The 18054-nt window shown below is 29.7% G+C and overlaps 1 protein-coding gene across 2 annotated transcripts; it reads left to right on the forward strand.

The window, feature by feature from the left end:
- Nucleotides 1-8124: 8124 nt before the first annotated feature.
- Nucleotides 8125-12695, forward strand: LOC130973237 (F-box protein At4g00755). Of its 2 annotated transcripts, none has more exons than XM_057897678.1 (6): nucleotides 8125-8348; nucleotides 8996-9139; nucleotides 10278-10697; nucleotides 10794-10933; nucleotides 11552-11670; nucleotides 12035-12695. In XM_057897678.1, the coding sequence occupies exons 2-6, from the start codon at nucleotides 9010-9012 to the stop codon at nucleotides 12327-12329; spliced, it is 1104 nt and encodes a 367-aa protein (XP_057753661.1). In that variant the 5' UTR covers nucleotides 8125-8348; nucleotides 8996-9009; the 3' UTR covers nucleotides 12330-12695. The 2 variants fall into 2 exon arrangements, with proteins under 2 accessions (XP_057753661.1, XP_057753660.1); XM_057897677.1 differs by having other exon boundaries at nucleotides 8931-9139; nucleotides 12035-12693.
- Nucleotides 12696-18054: the final 5359 nt, after the last annotated feature.

Below are 18054 nucleotides of genomic sequence, written 5' to 3' on the forward strand. Positions count from 1 at the left end.
AACTCACGTGTCCAAAAAAGGGAAGCCAAAAGACGAAACGGTTCACATCCTTGAATCACGTCGATTTTTTGGTTTGTAAATCACGTCGATTTTCTGACTTCAACAAGGAAATCAACCTAAAAGGATCCGATTTCGTATATACTTGTATCCAACCTAAACAGAAAGATCGGATCTAAGCAGGGGGACTATTTATACCTGGCCCAAAAACATAACAAAGCCCAAAAGATGTCTACTGTACGACCGACCTCTTAAGAGGTCGGATAAGAACGCTACTTGATGACTCTCCCCTAGAAGAGTCATAACTAACCCCTAATATCTCTCACCCGCTTTTAGAAGGGAGATCTCAACAACCCTAAGATAAAGGGACGGTTATCCACCATCAGAAGTGGAGTTACTCTAACGGTGGTTATTGACACATCACCTATAAATACACTGACATGCCCTCAGGTATACCCAAGTTCTAATATACTATAAACTTGTTTTAAACCCATGGTAACTTAAGCATCGGAGTGTCTTGCAGGTACCACCCCCCATCTTCTCACAAACAACTCAGACGATGGCTCTCTGACACAAGACAAATCGGAGATCACTTCATTGAGTATTTGGGCCTTGCATCCAAACTCAAACATCATCCGATTTTAAGTAACCCTCAAAACCTTATAGCAATTTATGAATACAAATAACCGAAACATAAACTATCACAAAATATAGTAATTTATGAATAAAAAGAATAAAATAATAAACTGCAACAAAAAATATAATTTTACGGAGAAAACAAATAAACTTATAATGTGGGATATTATAGGTCAGATTTCCCTGCACACTATCTTCTTTTTCTCTCTTAAATTTGTTCCATATTATTATTTGATATTTGATAATATAATATCATTCTACTTAATTACTTATAAAATTAACATGGTTAAATTTTTTAGAACATTATTAGATTATTGTCTAAAAATATTATATTTTATCATTTTATTTTTTAATTTCTTAATTAATACCTCATCGTTAGTAACCTACCTGTTATTTTTTATGTATAATAAAATATTATGAAAAGGCAATTATACTGATATTTTTTAAGAAGTAGAGGATAAATGTTTTTTTTTATATCTCACTACATATGAAACTTGTTCAATAAGTACATACATGAACATAATACTAAGAGAAAGAGAGAGAGGAAGCAGAGTACAACATAATAACTACATATAACAGCAAAAACTGAAATAGAAAATTGGGAAGGAATGGAACAATAACTCCAATTGGGTTGGTTGAAGGTTGACACTGAATGGAACAAATCCCGATGGAGGAATTTGAAGTGAACATGCCTTTCCATGCACACAAGTTTAAGCAGATTTCCTTTTTCCTTTTAAAGTTTAAACAATGCTGCTTATTCCTTTCCCATTCATCACTCCACGCTAGTTACAATTAACCGAGTGCGCGCGTGCCTCACACTCTCCATGCACGTTTAGTGCCATACTCTACTGCTAGCTGCTACTACCCACTAGTACTGGAGGCTTTGAAAATTGGATAGATTGGTTCAAAAGTTTGAAAATTTAGGATGAATTTGATATAATAAAATAATATATTTATTTATTAATATCTCTTATTTTTTATATTTTATTGTTTTAAATTAGATAATAATTAAAAAATCAAATCACTTCTATTAATTTATTATTTTTTTTATAAGTTTTTTTTTAATTTTTGACCAGTTTGTTTATCATTGATTTAAAAAGAAAAATAAAAACATTAAGCTTCGAAAACATATTTGATTAATGGGGTGAGAATCAGTGCAATACAAGTAAAGTACTGAAAACAAAAAGTAAAAGAATTGAAGAAGAAGAACTTGATATTACTATTAATTAACTCAATTTGGATAATGAAGTACACGTTTTCATTTATCAATTTTCTGTGTCTATCAAGAATGCTACCCTAAAAATAATAATAATAATAATAATAAAGAACATATGGTTATTGGCTAGCTTCTCATAAAGTGATGACAACATGTGATAGAAGTGAACACGAGCTCTTTAATCTTTTTTCCGTGAAGTTGACTTCTCCATGTGCTTTAGGTTGGCTACAACAAAAAGACTCATATATATAAATAAATATAATTATATACACAAATAAAAAAAGAAACTATCTAGGAATTTCACTAACACAATTTTAATTACTCTTTATATTGATGTTTTCGTAATGGGATTTGATGAGTGTAGAGAATTAAACTAAAAATATGAAAATTATTTAATTGATGATATATGACGATGGTGCATCAGTAGTATATATATTGTACTAGCTAGTGCATGTAGTTGCTAGAGAAAAGTTTTCAAATGTTGTTGAAATACTAATTTTTCAATAATTTTAATAATTAATTTTAATTAATGTATAATTTATATTTTTTATAATTAAAATTAATGACTAAAATTATTAAAATACTTGTATTTTAAAATACCTAATTTCTGGTATTCTAATAATTTAAAATCTATTCATAATTAAGATTAATGGCTAAAATTATTGAAACAATTAGAATACTTGAAAATTTTTTCATCCTATATATAATCTATAATCTAATAAAGTCACCAATTAGTTGCTTATAAAATTATGTATTTGATATTTTATATTTTTTTAATATTGTTATAAATAAATTTGATTATGCGCCTGCTGCAATAAGCCAATAAGTATGACTATTCTACTATAACAGATATGATTATTTTTGTGATTGATTATTTAATAGTTAGAAAAGCATATACAAAAATTGACCAATGTAAAAATGGTTAAGCTAATAATCTTTTAATTAGAATGACTGAGTAGAAATTTTAGTTATTATTAGATAAAAATTTTATTAGGAGATCTCTACATACTTCCTAATGAGATTTAATTTAAGGAATGTTAAGAGTCAATAATTTTAGTAAAAAAAATAAAGTGTTGGTTAATAATATTAACCTAAATACACAGGATAAATATAACAAAAAATTGTTAGGAATAAAAATTATTAGTGAATAATAATTATTGTAACATTCTAATTTTCTTGAATCATATTTATTATTCAATAATTAATTAATTAAAATTATAATGATTTAAAAATACTAGGATGCTACAACAGTCACTATTCACTAATATTTTACAAGTATTACAGCAGCACATGCATGCAACGAGACAGAGAGAGTATATCAATTTATTACACTTTTACTCAAAAGACAAAATTAATTCTTGATCTAGAAGGCAAACCCTTAATCTGATCTAGAGCAATATTAAAGTGTGTTTAGTTTCCTTAATTATTACTAGCTAGGGATGTTTGCATGTGAGTAAGGTGATACGTGGACAAAATTGAACTCGCCATATATATATATATATATATATATATATATATATATATGATTGCGATTTGTGATTTAAATATGATCATGAATCATGAAATCATCATTATATATTATTCTGCTTCCGAATGGCACCTCCTCTTTTATGTGGAGAATCTAAATCTGGTTAGATTTGTAATTTTCAATTTTTTTTAAATAATCAAATCTGAGATTTATTTATTGTATTTTAAATTTTTTTAAATATATAAATCTGCTATTTAAATTTATATTTTAATATTATTTTTTTAATATATAAATTGGATCTTCTAATTTACTATTTACGATAAAAAAAATTTTATATTTTAATACAAATTAAACCCTCTGATTTGTTTTTCCTACTTTTTGGAACTCACATCGCTAGAAAATTGAGACTCAAATTTCTATTCAAATATTGCTTGATACAATTCTAGAGTTCCAATTTGACAATTTAAATTAAAAAAATAATACACCTTTATATTAAATTAAAATACACTATCTCTCAAATTAAAGATAACAAAACATACAGTTTTGTACATAACTAAACAAATCAGCCTCATATCAATGTCTAACCATGCATGCTATTAAGACAGGAATGCACACGTTAATATAATCCGATTGTATGTCACTATTTCCTTTCATCCACTTGAAAATTGTATGATGTGGAAAACTTCCAATGATTAAAATGACACTATATAATAATATTGGTTTTGAGTTCAAGTAAAAAACTAAAAACTTAATTTTTTCAAGTTAATATTAATTAATTTATTAAAATTATCTTTTAAATTTTAAATTTTAATTTTAAGTCATAAATATTTTAAATAAACAAGAATTTAAAAATAATTTTATAAAAAAATATTAAATAATTAACTAATTAGTATCTATATATATCTCAAAGTTAAAGCAAATACATCCTAATAGTGATTAAAAAATTTTAATAAGATTTTCTAAAAGGTGGAATCTTAAAAAATATGATTCATCGGTGATTTTCAAAAATATAGAGAAACAACCAAAAAATTACTGAAAAAAAATTAAAATTAACAATTTAATAAAGGTAAATTCAATTTTTTTTTAATTTTAAAAGCAAATTTATCGAAGCGAACTGCCTTAATATTTATATTATATTTTTAAAAATATAGTTTGTTGAGATGAATTCATTTTTTTAAAAATAGAAATCAGTGGGGACAAATTTCGAAAACTCTGGGCATATTGGGTTGGGAAAATTTTTTTTTCCTCGGAGTAAATTCTCAAGTGCACCATATCTAAAAAAAAAAATACACATTTGTTCATAATTCACCTCAAACACAACATATACGAATTAAAAAATGCCCTAATGTAACCACTTCTATTTGTGGAATTGTGCATATATTTTTAACCTAGCTAGTTTGGTTGACTACTTGACTCTAATTTACTATTGTTGAAATCCAATTCTTTCTATTCTCATTCTAACGACAAAACATCCATCGTTATGAAATATAATGTCATGTCGACTTGGTTCGACCATGCATCACGTTTTCTAACATCTCTCTCATGTCTCATCAATATTACTTTCATCAAACTATCATAGCAATGTAGCATCATCAACTTTTTAACTTTCAAATCATCAAACTTCTTTCTGATCAATATAACATACTATTGGAGACTTTGTATGAACCAATAATCTAATTTTTTTTGCCAAAACAAGTATTATTCTAAATAATTTAGTCCAGTTGACTTCTTTTTTAACCATCCAACACATATGTTAAGACTACTTTGATAGCTAGACGTGACATAAATATAAAGATAACTTGCATAAACAAAAAATCATGTCCTCTTTATCTTAATTTTTCAGAAAAGTAGAAAATATAAAAAAATTGTATTTTGAAATAGACTGATTTTATATTCGTATATTCAATGCAATGTCTTAATTCCAACTATGCATTATTCTAGTTGGCATCATCATCAAAAGAGGATATTACATCAATTCAAAACTATATCTAAGTTTTCTTTTCTTTGCTTTTTTTATTAGGCTAATCTAACTTGATTTTTTTGGTCCTAACTATTCAACCCAAATTAAACTGGGTAGTACAGTAAGCCCATGATGAAGTCAATGGTTATCTAATTCTCCAACTCAATCACTTGGACTTTTGTGAAATAGGTTCAAGGATAGATTGGCAAAAATGGCCACATATTAATGCTATGTTACATAACACCTTTCCGTAGCCAACAAAATTTCGGAAAAGTCTAGTCCATATTTGTCCCCACTCCCCAATGGATCAAATTGAAGACCCCAATCGTACGAGTCCCAAAAAAAAAAAGAAAAAGAGGACACAAATCATAAAAAAGATAAAACATTTATTGTTACATTCACTCGTCCCATGATCATTTCCATTGTCTATTTAGGTCATATTGCACTTTTTGATAATTAAATTTAATTATGTTAGTTTAATAGTTTATTGGTATAATAAAAATCAATTAAAAAAATAAAAAAGAGAAATTAATTAAATTTTATTTAAAAATAATTTATCTATCTAATATTTATGTCCATTAATATTTTGCTATTCTATTACTTGATATTAAACTCTTGATTATGAGAATATATGTAAGATTTGGGCTCTTATGTTTATGTTTGGAAGAGTATATATAAAATTTGAGATTTTTTGAAGGATAATTTTATTTAGTGTATTGGTGATCTAAACAATAATTTCTGATTTTTTAATTGGAAAAAAGAGTGACAGTTTTTTCATGAGATAAACTATGTTCACCATTTTTATTTAGATTTTTAGATCTTGGATCTTTGGTCATCTAGACAGTGATACCTTTAGAATATCTATTATCCTCTAAACCAGTTTTTACAAGGTAACATTCTTTTCTATAATTCGAATGTACAAGCAGATTCAATGATAGGATGATTTTGGTCTGGTGCGACGTCAAAGGTTTCTGACTCTTGTAGTGGTTACTTGTGGCTTAGTAAGAAGAAGTTTGATTGGGAGGACCATGAGAATTGGCTTTGGCTTTGGCGTTAGTTTGTTCTAAAAAAACATAAATTCTTAGCCTGATTTTGTCTTAGGGAGGCTCTGTCCACTGCTACTTTCCATTTCAGGAGGGCATCTCACCAATAGACAGTTATCCACAATATTTCTAATTAGAAATCGGTTGTTCATTGTATTCGAAATTGTCTAAAAGCTCAACTAGTTTAGCAGGCTTTAGAAATTTTTTATCAACATCTGAATTTAATGAATTGGTTCTTGCTTCATAGCAAAAAGCACCTTTTTAGATTTTTTTTAGTCTATGGTGGATTTAGCGTTCTAAGAATAATGAGATATTTCATCCACATGAGTCTTGACCTCTGAATAAGGTGACTAATATGGCTTTATCTTTGGAAAAGGAGCTTCAGCATATGTTTGAGTTGCAACGAGTTTTTATACCCTCCACTATTAGTGGCTCATGGATTTTTCTTTTGGTGGATACTTTTAAGATTAATTGTGATGCAAGTTATCCTGGTATTAGTGATTGTGTTGGTTTTGCCTGTGTTAGTATAGATTGAAATAGAAGTTAACAACGAGTCTGTTTGAAAACAATTGAGAGTCGTAATATTCTTCAAGGAGAGTTATTTACTATTTGGAGAAGATATTTTTTAGATTAAAACTTGGGACAAAGATATTACAAAGAGATAATTTATCTTCCATTAGCCAATAGTCATGCTGTGGTAATATAAGAGGAAAAGACAGAAGCAGAACTTGTAATCCTCGCAATGCAATGATATGATGAGATAACTATGTTAGTTTATTGGAGAAATAATTTCTTTCCTTCCTTTTTTTTTATAGGATGTTAAATCAAAGCATTAGTAAATAGAATTACTGAAACATATTTTAAACACTTGAAGACAAAATAAAATCAAATAATTTAAAATTTTAAAAATTTTCAAAAAGAAAAAATATATTTTATCCAATAAATATAAATAATTTATATACAAAACAATTAAATATAGAGCTGTCAAAATTTAAGTTGATATGCGTTTTTAAAGAGCCAAATAATATCAACTTATTCTGGTTCAATAAATGTATTGGTCCTCCCCCCCCCCCCCCCCTTTTTTAATTTGTTTAAAAACTTTACTTAAGAATAAATACTAGATAATTTTAATATTTCACCTAGATATTTATACACAAGTTTCATAATTTACTTGTGCATTTCACATATACAAAACTAACTAACATCTAAGAGTGTAAATAACAAATTACAATAATTACAAGAATAATGTAAATATAACTCATTAACTTCCATTGGAGATTTGGATTGTTAAAGTAGCTAGTATAATCATTTTCTAATTTAGTATGCCTACTATTGCTTATATAAATTATGTGTTTATTGTTTTTTTTAACTATTTATAAACTAAAAAGTAGTCAACGAATTGATTTTTATTTATTCGACTCAAATAATCTACTTAATTTGTAAATTATTCGAGTCAAGTCAAAACGATCTACTCCTAAATTAGTCATATTTTTATTGGATAAATTTATCTATTTTCTTTTGCAAGATATAATTTGTTTTAATAACTCTAATTAAATTAAATTCAAATTATATTATTATTGGAATTTTGCATCTTGTTAAAGTTATCTACGGTAAAAAATTTTATTCAATAAACATATTACAAAAATATTAAAAACTAAAAATATTTTGCTTTTCAATAAAGACACAAGTTAGGGGAAAAAAATTTCTTATTATCATTGTTATTATGAATTTTTTTTATTTGTTTTATGAAAATGAATGAGTAGCTATTATGGCTCTTCTCCTCTCAAATGGTGTGTGTGTAATTATGAAATGGTTTTGTATGTCGTAACTCGTTTCTTCGTACCATCGCCACCACCAACAAAAAACTTACCCTTAACAATCAATCCCATTCTCTCTGTCCCTTTCTTCTTAATTCTCTCTCTTTTCCCATTCTCTGCTTTCTCCTTCTTCTTCTTTCTACTTCTAGGGTTTCGCTCTTCATTCTTCATCCTCGGCCTTCTCTTCACCCTCTTTCAATATTCGTCAAAGGTGACATTTTTCGATCTTCTTTCTCTTTCTTTCCTCATTTTCCACTCAATTTTCTTCCTTTTCCCCTTCCCTTTCGTTATCTTTTCCTTCTTCCTTTTACTTTTACTTTTAATTCATTTTTGCAAATTATACCTTTTTTCTGTTATTTTTGACGGATTTTGACACCCATTTGCTTCAATTCCACGCCCCATTACTCAATTTCTTTGATTTTATCAGGTTTTGCTTCCTTGTAAGTTATTCAATCATTTCTTCGTTTTTGGTGATAGTATGAAATGGTTCTCCTGATTAGTGCGAATTTCTCAGCCAGTTGTTGTTCCCCATTTCTGTGTTATATGTCTCAGGATTAAGGAGAGTAAAAGTTTCCCTTTTTCTTGGTTGAGGTTGTGAATTTTCATGTTAATTTTTGTGGCAAGCTTTCATGAGCAGAAACAAATTAGACCCAGAAGAAATAGTCCGGGAAATAAGTTTTGTCATTGTCGTTATTTTTCTCCCTTGAATAATACTCATTTGGATGTTTTTTCTGATTCATTCTGAAGTTAACAATGCTGACTGTTGAGAATTGTCCTTTGTGTGCCATTTCAGTTTTTCAGGTTTGAAAATTGAAAGGATAGCTTGTTGACTTGTTGTTGGTTCACTCGCTTGTGCAGCTCCTATCTTGTCCATGATGGAGTACTCTGTAGATTTTCTCAGTTACCTTGATTTGGACACTTCCCTCAAGATACTGATGTGTCTCGATGATCCCACTGACCTTGTTCGCGTGAGCTGTGTCTCACGGTCTTGGAGACACTATGGTGAGTTATACATGTTCAAAGTGTGCTTTTTGTTCTTCAATTGATGCCTCAATTTCATGAGAAGTGGAAAGTTAGTTGCTTGAGAGATATATATAATACATTTGTGAAATTCACATTATTTTTTTTGGCATTTGATTGTTTGTCATCCCAAATTATGATATCTGCTCTGTTTTATTTGTTCTAGAAGTGTCCAACCTAATATTGATTCCTAACCTTTGCACTTTTGAAGCTACATTGACCTATTCTGATAGAAATATTTTTGGAAACTTGTATCTTCTCCATTTCCTTTTTTTGTAATTTATTTTTCCACATTTGGGAAAGACCTTGTTGCAAGCACTGCACTAAATGGTATTTTGGAGAATGATGGATTTTAGTTTCCTGCTGCTAAATCAATCTCATCCTTGTGTATCTATTTTCTTCCCCCTTATTGTAAAGATTACATCATTATTGGATTATGTTTATAATTTACATCATTACTTCATTTTTAGGTCATGGATAGTAATTTTGAAAGAGAGGCCAAACTACAGCTATACAAACACTTATTTGTTTATATATTATTGCCTTTGATCTAGTATTGCTTAATTTTTGAAATGGTGCAGGAATTTTGTGTAAGCACTTAACATGGTTTCCTTTCAACTTGAAAAGAGGTTAACTTAGAGGATTAATTATGACAAGAATAAAGTAGATATATACTAGTGATATGCTCTTTGTTGGGCACGAGTTCTTACTGGAATCTTTGTCAATATAGAGTGAAGTGCTGGGATCCCCTTTCTTATGAACCCCTTGGAGATATACTCACTTTCCTATTAGGCTCCTTTAATTTTTTTGGGTTAACGATAATGATATTATAAATATCTTGAAGGACTGAAGTAAAATTTACACCTCCAGCTGTAACTGCTTGGACTAAAATTTGCTTGCACTTCCTGCATACTTTGTTTAATTTAGGAGGATATTTATTCATTGTTTTAGCTGTCAGTCCTTTGTTATGTTAATGTTATATGAAAGGTATTTAATTGAATTTCTTGATTCATCATTAAAGAGCATTATTGTCACATTTGAGATTCTCATTGTCAATGGATAAAATTCATTTAAATATTCAATGCACTGGTTAATTAACCACTTATATTATTATTTGCAGTTATTGAAAATGGTCTCTGTAAGCAGCTGTGCATGAGAATGTTTCCTCAATTATCTAGATTTGAGCGTGTTGTTGAACTGAATCAACATGGAGCGAAGGATCATGCAGAGGTTGGATCTAGCAGCTCCATGGAATGGCTAGCACTAGAGAGAGAACATAGAGTCTATGCCTACTTAGCTAGAGCTTCAACAGAATACGTTGGCACGAACTGCATTGCTAGGACAATTGGTGCATCTAGCACTGATAATTTCCCTCAAGAGAGCATTGATAACACTTTAGAGCCGCGAGACAACATCTCTGGGAGATATTCATATTGGTCAAGTAGTGGACAAAGTAATCCTGGGGTGCCCGAGACACTGACATATGAGTTGCTCTCTCAAATTTGTGTCATTTCCGAAATTAATATACAGCCTTTCCAAGGTTGATGCTCCTTGAAGTTTTCAAAACTATGTGTTTGGTCCATTTACTTAATTTCAATGTGCCCCTTTACTCACAAGATTATTTATTATTGCGCAGCTCACTTTCAGATAGGTTCACCTATATATTCGGCAAAATCTGTTCGATTTAAAATGGGTCATTGTAAATCATCGTTGGATGCTTCAACTGATGATAACTTCGTATGGACCTACACATCACCTGTGTTTCCAATGAGTCAGGTATGTAACTTCAGTTCTTGAATCTTAGCTAGTTTCCATATAAAGTAAATTGGACAATGAGATTATGTGTGTAAGACTCTAAGACTAAGAGAATCATTTGATTTGGGATTTGCCCTGAGGATAACTGTTAATGTCATTGAGCAATGAGCATAAGTTTCTCCAGGCTGAGTGAGTTCCAGCTAGAGCTGCTATGTGATTTTCCCCTACCAAAACAATAATAACTTTGTACTTGTAGCCCTTTTTGTAGGTTGTGGACCTTGTGTGACACCTCATTCGTCTTTCTGCAAATGAGCTTGCTAAGTGCTGTCAGCGTTCAACTTTAGTTCTGATGGACTTCTAAATCATATTAGTCTTGTGTAACATGTCATATAAATAATCTTCTATGAACTGTTAGATGCACAGTTACGGAAGTGTACTTCAGAAAGAATTGAGTGGGAGAAAAGTGGGTTAGCCACAGGAAGAGCTAGCCTAGTTGCTTTTCACCCCCCTCTTTTTCCCTAGTTACTATTCCTTTCCCAGTTTTTTTAAGATTTTAATACTAACTTTCTATAATTGAATTCGAATAGAAGTTTCTAGCACATGCCCTTATTCATAACGATTTCTCTTTCTTGTGAACAGGAAAACCGGTTACAGAAGTTCAAGCTTCCGGAACCTGTGCTTTGTATTGGTGGTATCTTGCAGATTGAGCTTTTGGGAAGGGTACAGAGGCAAGAAATGGATGGTCTACTATATATTTGGTGCGTTCCTTAAACTATTACATTTTCTCTTTTATCTCTTCGATATCTACTGTTGCACATTTGACTTCTTAGTGGAACATTTTTTTACTCCGAAGTTGGAATTGTCTGTCATAATCATAGCATATGCATACTTAATGCTATTCTTGTTATATACTCTCTCTGTTTCGAAATAAGTGTCGCGTGTTTTGGGTTCATTGAAAAGTTAACAGAGTCCAGATAAGCTTAGATACTTTAACTTTTCAATGAACCTAAAAAGTGAAAGCGACACTTATTTTGAAACGAGGGAGTAGCAACTAGCATAACTGTTAAATAGTTTTTATGGTTGTGTAAACTTCCTAACTTGAAGTAAACAATGTGATTGCAGTGTTTCTTATGTTCAAGTTGTGGGGTGCTCGTTATCTCCAGCATTCAATGTTGAAATACTGGATCCCACTGGAAGGTTCTTGTTGAAAAGCGACCACCTGGCTAGGGGTCAAACCCTGATGGCGTTTGAGAATGAGCCAGCGGGAATGTACGACAACTTCATGGTGAGGGGACTGCGAGATTTCCCACAGATTGTGACTATACTGCGGGGACATATGGGAGGGGTGGTTGTGGAAGATGATTGGGATGGAGATGAATATGAAGTTGATGACATTGAAGAAGAATATGCACTTTGATCCTCCTTGGAACAAATACTCCTATGCTTTCTTCTTCTTCTTCTTCTTTTGTGTCTAACATTCCCCTGCCATAACAAATAAGATGTGCAAAGAATCATATTATAGGTGAAGATTGAAGAATGATTATGGTGGCATGGAAAACCCCTTTTTATTTTCCACTGTTTCCCCTTTGTGTAATATTGTATGCTCTGACTTGAGAAGCTACAGGTTTATGTCTTTTGCTTAAACTAATTTTATTACAGAATTTTCTTTCGTTGTAGATATAGTGGTGGGAATGGTACAAGTTTATAGTACCTTCTCTCTGGTTTAAAAATCTTTCCAAATCTTATGAAAGTCTATGTTACATTAGTTGATCAAATCCAAAGACGAGTTTGATGGAACAACATCTGTGTTACCTTTTAAAAGTGAAAAAACACTTCTTCTGAAGAGATTGATAAAAAGAAAAAAGTGATGATCTTATCATTATTAACTTTACAACTTCCATTTTAAATTTACGGTTTTGCTACACATTCAAGTATTTTTATTAATTAAATCTAATCAAGTTGGTTTAAATCTAATATAAACGAAGTATGGGAGTCACACACTACTTTGTGTGTTTCTTTTTATTGTTGTTCCTATATTTTTGGTAGTGTTTTTTTTTTCCCTTCTCCTCTTCTAAGTAGTTTTGTGCATTAGGTATTTCTTCTTTGATTTTGTTTAATTTTTTTTTATCTTGTTTTTATTCATGTTAAGAGGATAAAATAGGAAGAATTATGAGAAAATGAAACTTAAAGTAGAAGATGAACAACAAAAGATGATGATGATGAAAAAGAAAAGGATGAGGAGTTTTGAGTTATGCAGAATTTATTATAAAGGAGCATCGAAACTTTTTACCGTTATACCGAAATTTTTTAACTATGACACAGGTTCTTGTTAAGAGCGTAAAACAAGAATTATAAGAATTTGAAACAACAAGAAGATAATGATGATGATGATGAAAAACGAGGAGAGGAGGAAGGAGAGTTTTGAATTGTACCCGAAATAATTTAACTGACACAAGAAGATTTTTAATTTTGACACTGAAAATTAAAATTTCTTAACTGACATGACACAGGTTTTTATTAGGAGGGTGAAACATGAATTATGAAAATGTAAAAGAAGAATAAGAAAAAGGAGGAGAAGGAGGAGGAAGAGGTTGAGAACTTTGAATTGTGCCGGATTTATCAGAAAAAATAGCATCGAAATTTTTAACTCTTATATAGAAAATTTTTTAATTTTGACATAAAAAATTTTTAACCATGACATAAAAATTTTGTAACCATGTTATTTCTAACTAAATGATGTACTTTTCTTATCATTGAACTAGTTGAGTAATATTGAATTCATATATAAGAGATTTAGCTATTTCGGTGTCATTTACAACAAATTGATATATTTTTTTGTTCTAAAATATGTTTGAATGTATTTTGTTGGTTGAGTGAGTTAACGTTTTGGATTTTTAATTCTTTAAAGATTTTTTGTGCCATTTTTTATATTATTTCTAACTAAATGATGTGTTTTGTTATTACTGAATTGATTATGTGGTATTAAACTAATATATAAGAGATTTAATTATTTTTGTGTCATTTGTAATAATTTAATGTGTCTTTTGAATCTAAAACACATTTAAATATATTTGGTTAGTTAAGTTAGTGAATTTTGAACTTATGGTCTTTGAATATTTTTGTGTCATTTACCAAAGATTTCAATGTCGTTAATCAAAAATTATGGTGTCATCCATAAAAAATGTTTGTGTCGTTTACAATTAAATAATGTATTTTTGTTATCATTATATTAATTATGTGATATTTAATTAAAAAGAAGATGCTAATAATAATGGTGATGAAACTTTTTTATACAAATAAATATATAAAAATGATTATTTTTCTAAATACGCACGAAGGAAAATAGTCACCCAAATGTGTAGAGCCATTTCACTATTGTGGTTTGCGAAATGAAAATGCACACCAATTTTCTCATGACGCCGCGATATATATGGATAATGAACGGCTGACACTCTTGTGCACGTAAAATGGAGTCGTTGACCATTTTTCACTTGACGAACAGTAATAATAATAATAATAATAATATAGATAATCATATTTTTGTACATTTAATTGAAAATATTAATATATTTTATAGTAATATTTTATTTTATTATAATTTAAATATTATTATTATTATTATTCACTACTATCCATTTTACATGTACCACATGAAAAATGACTAACGGCTTTATTTCGTGTGGGTCACACCGTCAGCTGTTCATTACATATTTTGCTGGTGCCATAGCAAAATTGATATATATTTATTTAGTGAAATGTCTCGTATATTTTGGTGACCATTTTTTTAGTATATATTTAAAAAAATAATTGTTTTTGTATATTTATTTGTATAAAAAAATTATGATGATGGTAACGATAATGAATGAGGAAGAGAGAAAAAAATCAAATTAAAAAAAAAAAGAAAGTGAAGGAAGAGAAGGTGGTGGTACTTAATATTATTAAATGATTAAGGATTAAATATTACATTGAATTAATGTTAATATTAAGAGAATGTATGGTTGAGAGAAGAAAAGTCTTATGAAAAATTTATGTAATAGCTAAATATATAAAGTATTTATTTCCAAGAAATTAATATGTTTTAAGAATATTTATAATAACTAAAATTTATAGATTTATTTTTAAAATAAAAAATGTAACACAATTTTTTTAATAATTAAATTTTATCCATTCGTTATATCTCGTACCAATTAACGTTATAAATCAACAATGTGTTAAAGAAAACAGAAAAATAAGGGATCTTTATCTTTCAGGTGAAGAAAAAAAAAAGAAGGTGGTTATAGTCCACTCCCAAATACACTGAATTATTATCAAGTCAAGCAAGTTAGCCGCACTATACAGCAAAACTGTGAAAGGAAACAACATTCACTCTATATATAAAAGAGAGGAACAAAATAAAAGGAAGGTACGTTATTCACTCTTAATTGCATTATATTCATTTTCTATTTTTACTGACTTAGGCGTCAGAATATTTTTGTTGGTGTCCGCTACCGTTGTTTTTCTCATCCGTCTCAGACGAAAGTAAGCTCAATTTCTGAATAAGACGAGTTATATCTCAAGTCCGATTTACTACGCAAGAACATTTGGCGCCCATCATGAGGCCTATTTTACTTAATTCCACTATCACCTTCTTTCTATCCGATATTTACCCTCTTTTGCCGAACAATTCTCACCCTCCTCCTCCTACTGAGACTGAGTTATTGGGTATCAACGAGTTCCTGCGAGTAGAAAACTAACGAATGGCTGACTTATTGAATCAAAGACAAAACAGCCGAACATAAGGGCGAAGAGCACACAAATTCTGAAAATAAAAATGATGAAGACAACCACACATTCAGAGGCTAAACCTGTGGTAATTATCACCCAATGCCACTGATAAAAGGACCAATCCATTTTCAAAAGAAATTATGAACTTTTAGATGCCCAAAAATTTTACCGTGTCAACAATGCTGAAACCTTATGAAAAAATCGCGCGACCTTGACGTATATATCACTAAATTTCATATAATAATGTTCATAAATGGTGTATCCGATAGTATTATTTTTAAAAATTAATAAAAATAAAATAATATATTTTTTTTATATCTTCATCTTTTCAACTTTTCTTTTCTATGTACCTAGACTTAGACCCATTGAGGAAAAAAAAAAACATAGCAACTTTGCGATAATGGATATTTCGTGGAAAAAATAAAAAAGCTCCAAGTTTAAGGAATGGAAGTGACTAGGAGTGGCAACAGGTAAGGTTGAGTGCAGAGCGAATTTAAATGTGGGTTGAGTTTTAATTTTATTTGATCAGTCTGTACCTATATATGTATATGTTATAAAAATATATTATAGGTGGATGTTGAATTAAAAACCTCTCACTTAGTGCAAAGAATCCTTACCATTGAGACAAGATTATCAATTAATAATATAACCCTTTTGTTTATATAAAATTCAATTTTATTTTAGTGATATATAAATATAATATTATATCACATTTTATTTATTTTTGTATTATTAATTTAAGCAAATACTTTTATGTAGAATTAAATATTTGATGGTTATGTCATTTATAGTAAGATTGTGTTATTTGTGGGATGATTATATTATTTGTGGGATAATTGTATTGTTTGTATTGAATTATTAATTTGCATGCTCATTAGGTTATATAATAATATTGCATACCCATAAATTAATCATAAGTAGGATTAGAATTAATTTGTTCTCAATTTGCAGGTAAGATATAGTAGAGTTTTAGTAATAAATTCAATTCGCAAATAAAATTAAGATTAAAATTCAAATCTTACCCTATCTATTACCACTCTTAGAAGTGACGTAGAAAACAATATAGCTGATTAATTAGACGAGTTAATACTCAAATTGGCCCCTGAAATTTGACCCCGACTCAATTTAGCCTTTTGGTTTCAATTGACTCAAATTGTATCCTGAAATTTTGACCCGCGCCTCAAATTGGCCCTTCTTATGTTTTCCGTCACCGGAGAGCTGACCTGGCAATTTTAAATGACACCTGGCAGTATCAAAACGACGTCGTTTTACTATTGGCGCCGAAATGCTTAGAACGACGTCGTTGACATGAAAAAAGGGGTTAAATGAAATCCAAACAGTAACCACTTTTGAAGTGAAACCCAATTGACCCTTTCTCTTCCTTCTCTTCCCGTCGTATACGTTCCCTTCCCTTCAGAGAAGCACCATGGGTGTCTCAGTAATGGAGGTTTGAAAATTTTCTTACTTGGTTCGCTCTCCATTGTGAAGATTAATTAACTGGAAATCATCTTTTGAAAAACAGGTTAGTAACAAAAACGCTGCTCTCAACTTTTTTCTCAAAATGTTGGTTGTGGGTTGTTTTCAATTTTTTCAGTCTACTTCATCAGTGTAACTTTGGGAGAATGTGGTTGATTATGGTTGTTGATGATAATAGAGTTTTCATATCCCACTACTAATGAACACACCTGACAAGTTTGCTTTCATGTGTTTCCTTGTTTCTTTTTGTACTATTGTTTACAAGAGTACTGATATAGTGTAAAGAGAGTACTGCATTATGTAATGATCATAGCAAGAATATAATTTTGATTAAAAAATTTTATTTTTATACATGAACTTTAAAGGTGTGATTACTAGTTGGAATCTTTGAGGGAAGGAATGACTTACTGATTAAAGTGGAGTCTATTTTATTTATCAAGAACCCTTCCTTTAAAATAACAATTTTACTCCTTCATATCCCACTACTAATGAACACACCTGACAAATTTGCTTTCATGTGTTTTCTTGTTCCTTCTTGTACTATTATTTACAAGAGTACTGATATAGTGGGAAGGGAGTACTGCATGATCATAACAAGAATATAATTTTGATAAAAAAAAAATCCTATTTTAATACATGAACTTTGAAGGTGTGATTACTAGTTGGAATCTTTAAGGAAATGAATGACTTAATGATTAAAGTGTAGTCTATTTTATTTATCAAAAACCCTTCTCTTAAGCTGTTAAATGGGAAATGAAATGGATTTTTTTTGCTTCTAGTGTCTGAATTACTCTGCCATTAATTATCCTTGTAAAAAGCATAATCCTTCATGTTTAGGTATTTCAGACACTTGTGACTGTTAGTTATGTAATTGATTGTGTGAAGATTTTAATTTTTTTGTT

The sequence above is a fragment of the Arachis stenosperma genome, chromosome 4 (genome assembly GCF_014773155.1).
Source record: "Arachis stenosperma cultivar V10309 chromosome 4, arast.V10309.gnm1.PFL2, whole genome shotgun sequence".
In the NCBI taxonomy this organism is placed as follows: domain Eukaryota; kingdom Viridiplantae; phylum Streptophyta; class Magnoliopsida; order Fabales; family Fabaceae; genus Arachis; species Arachis stenosperma.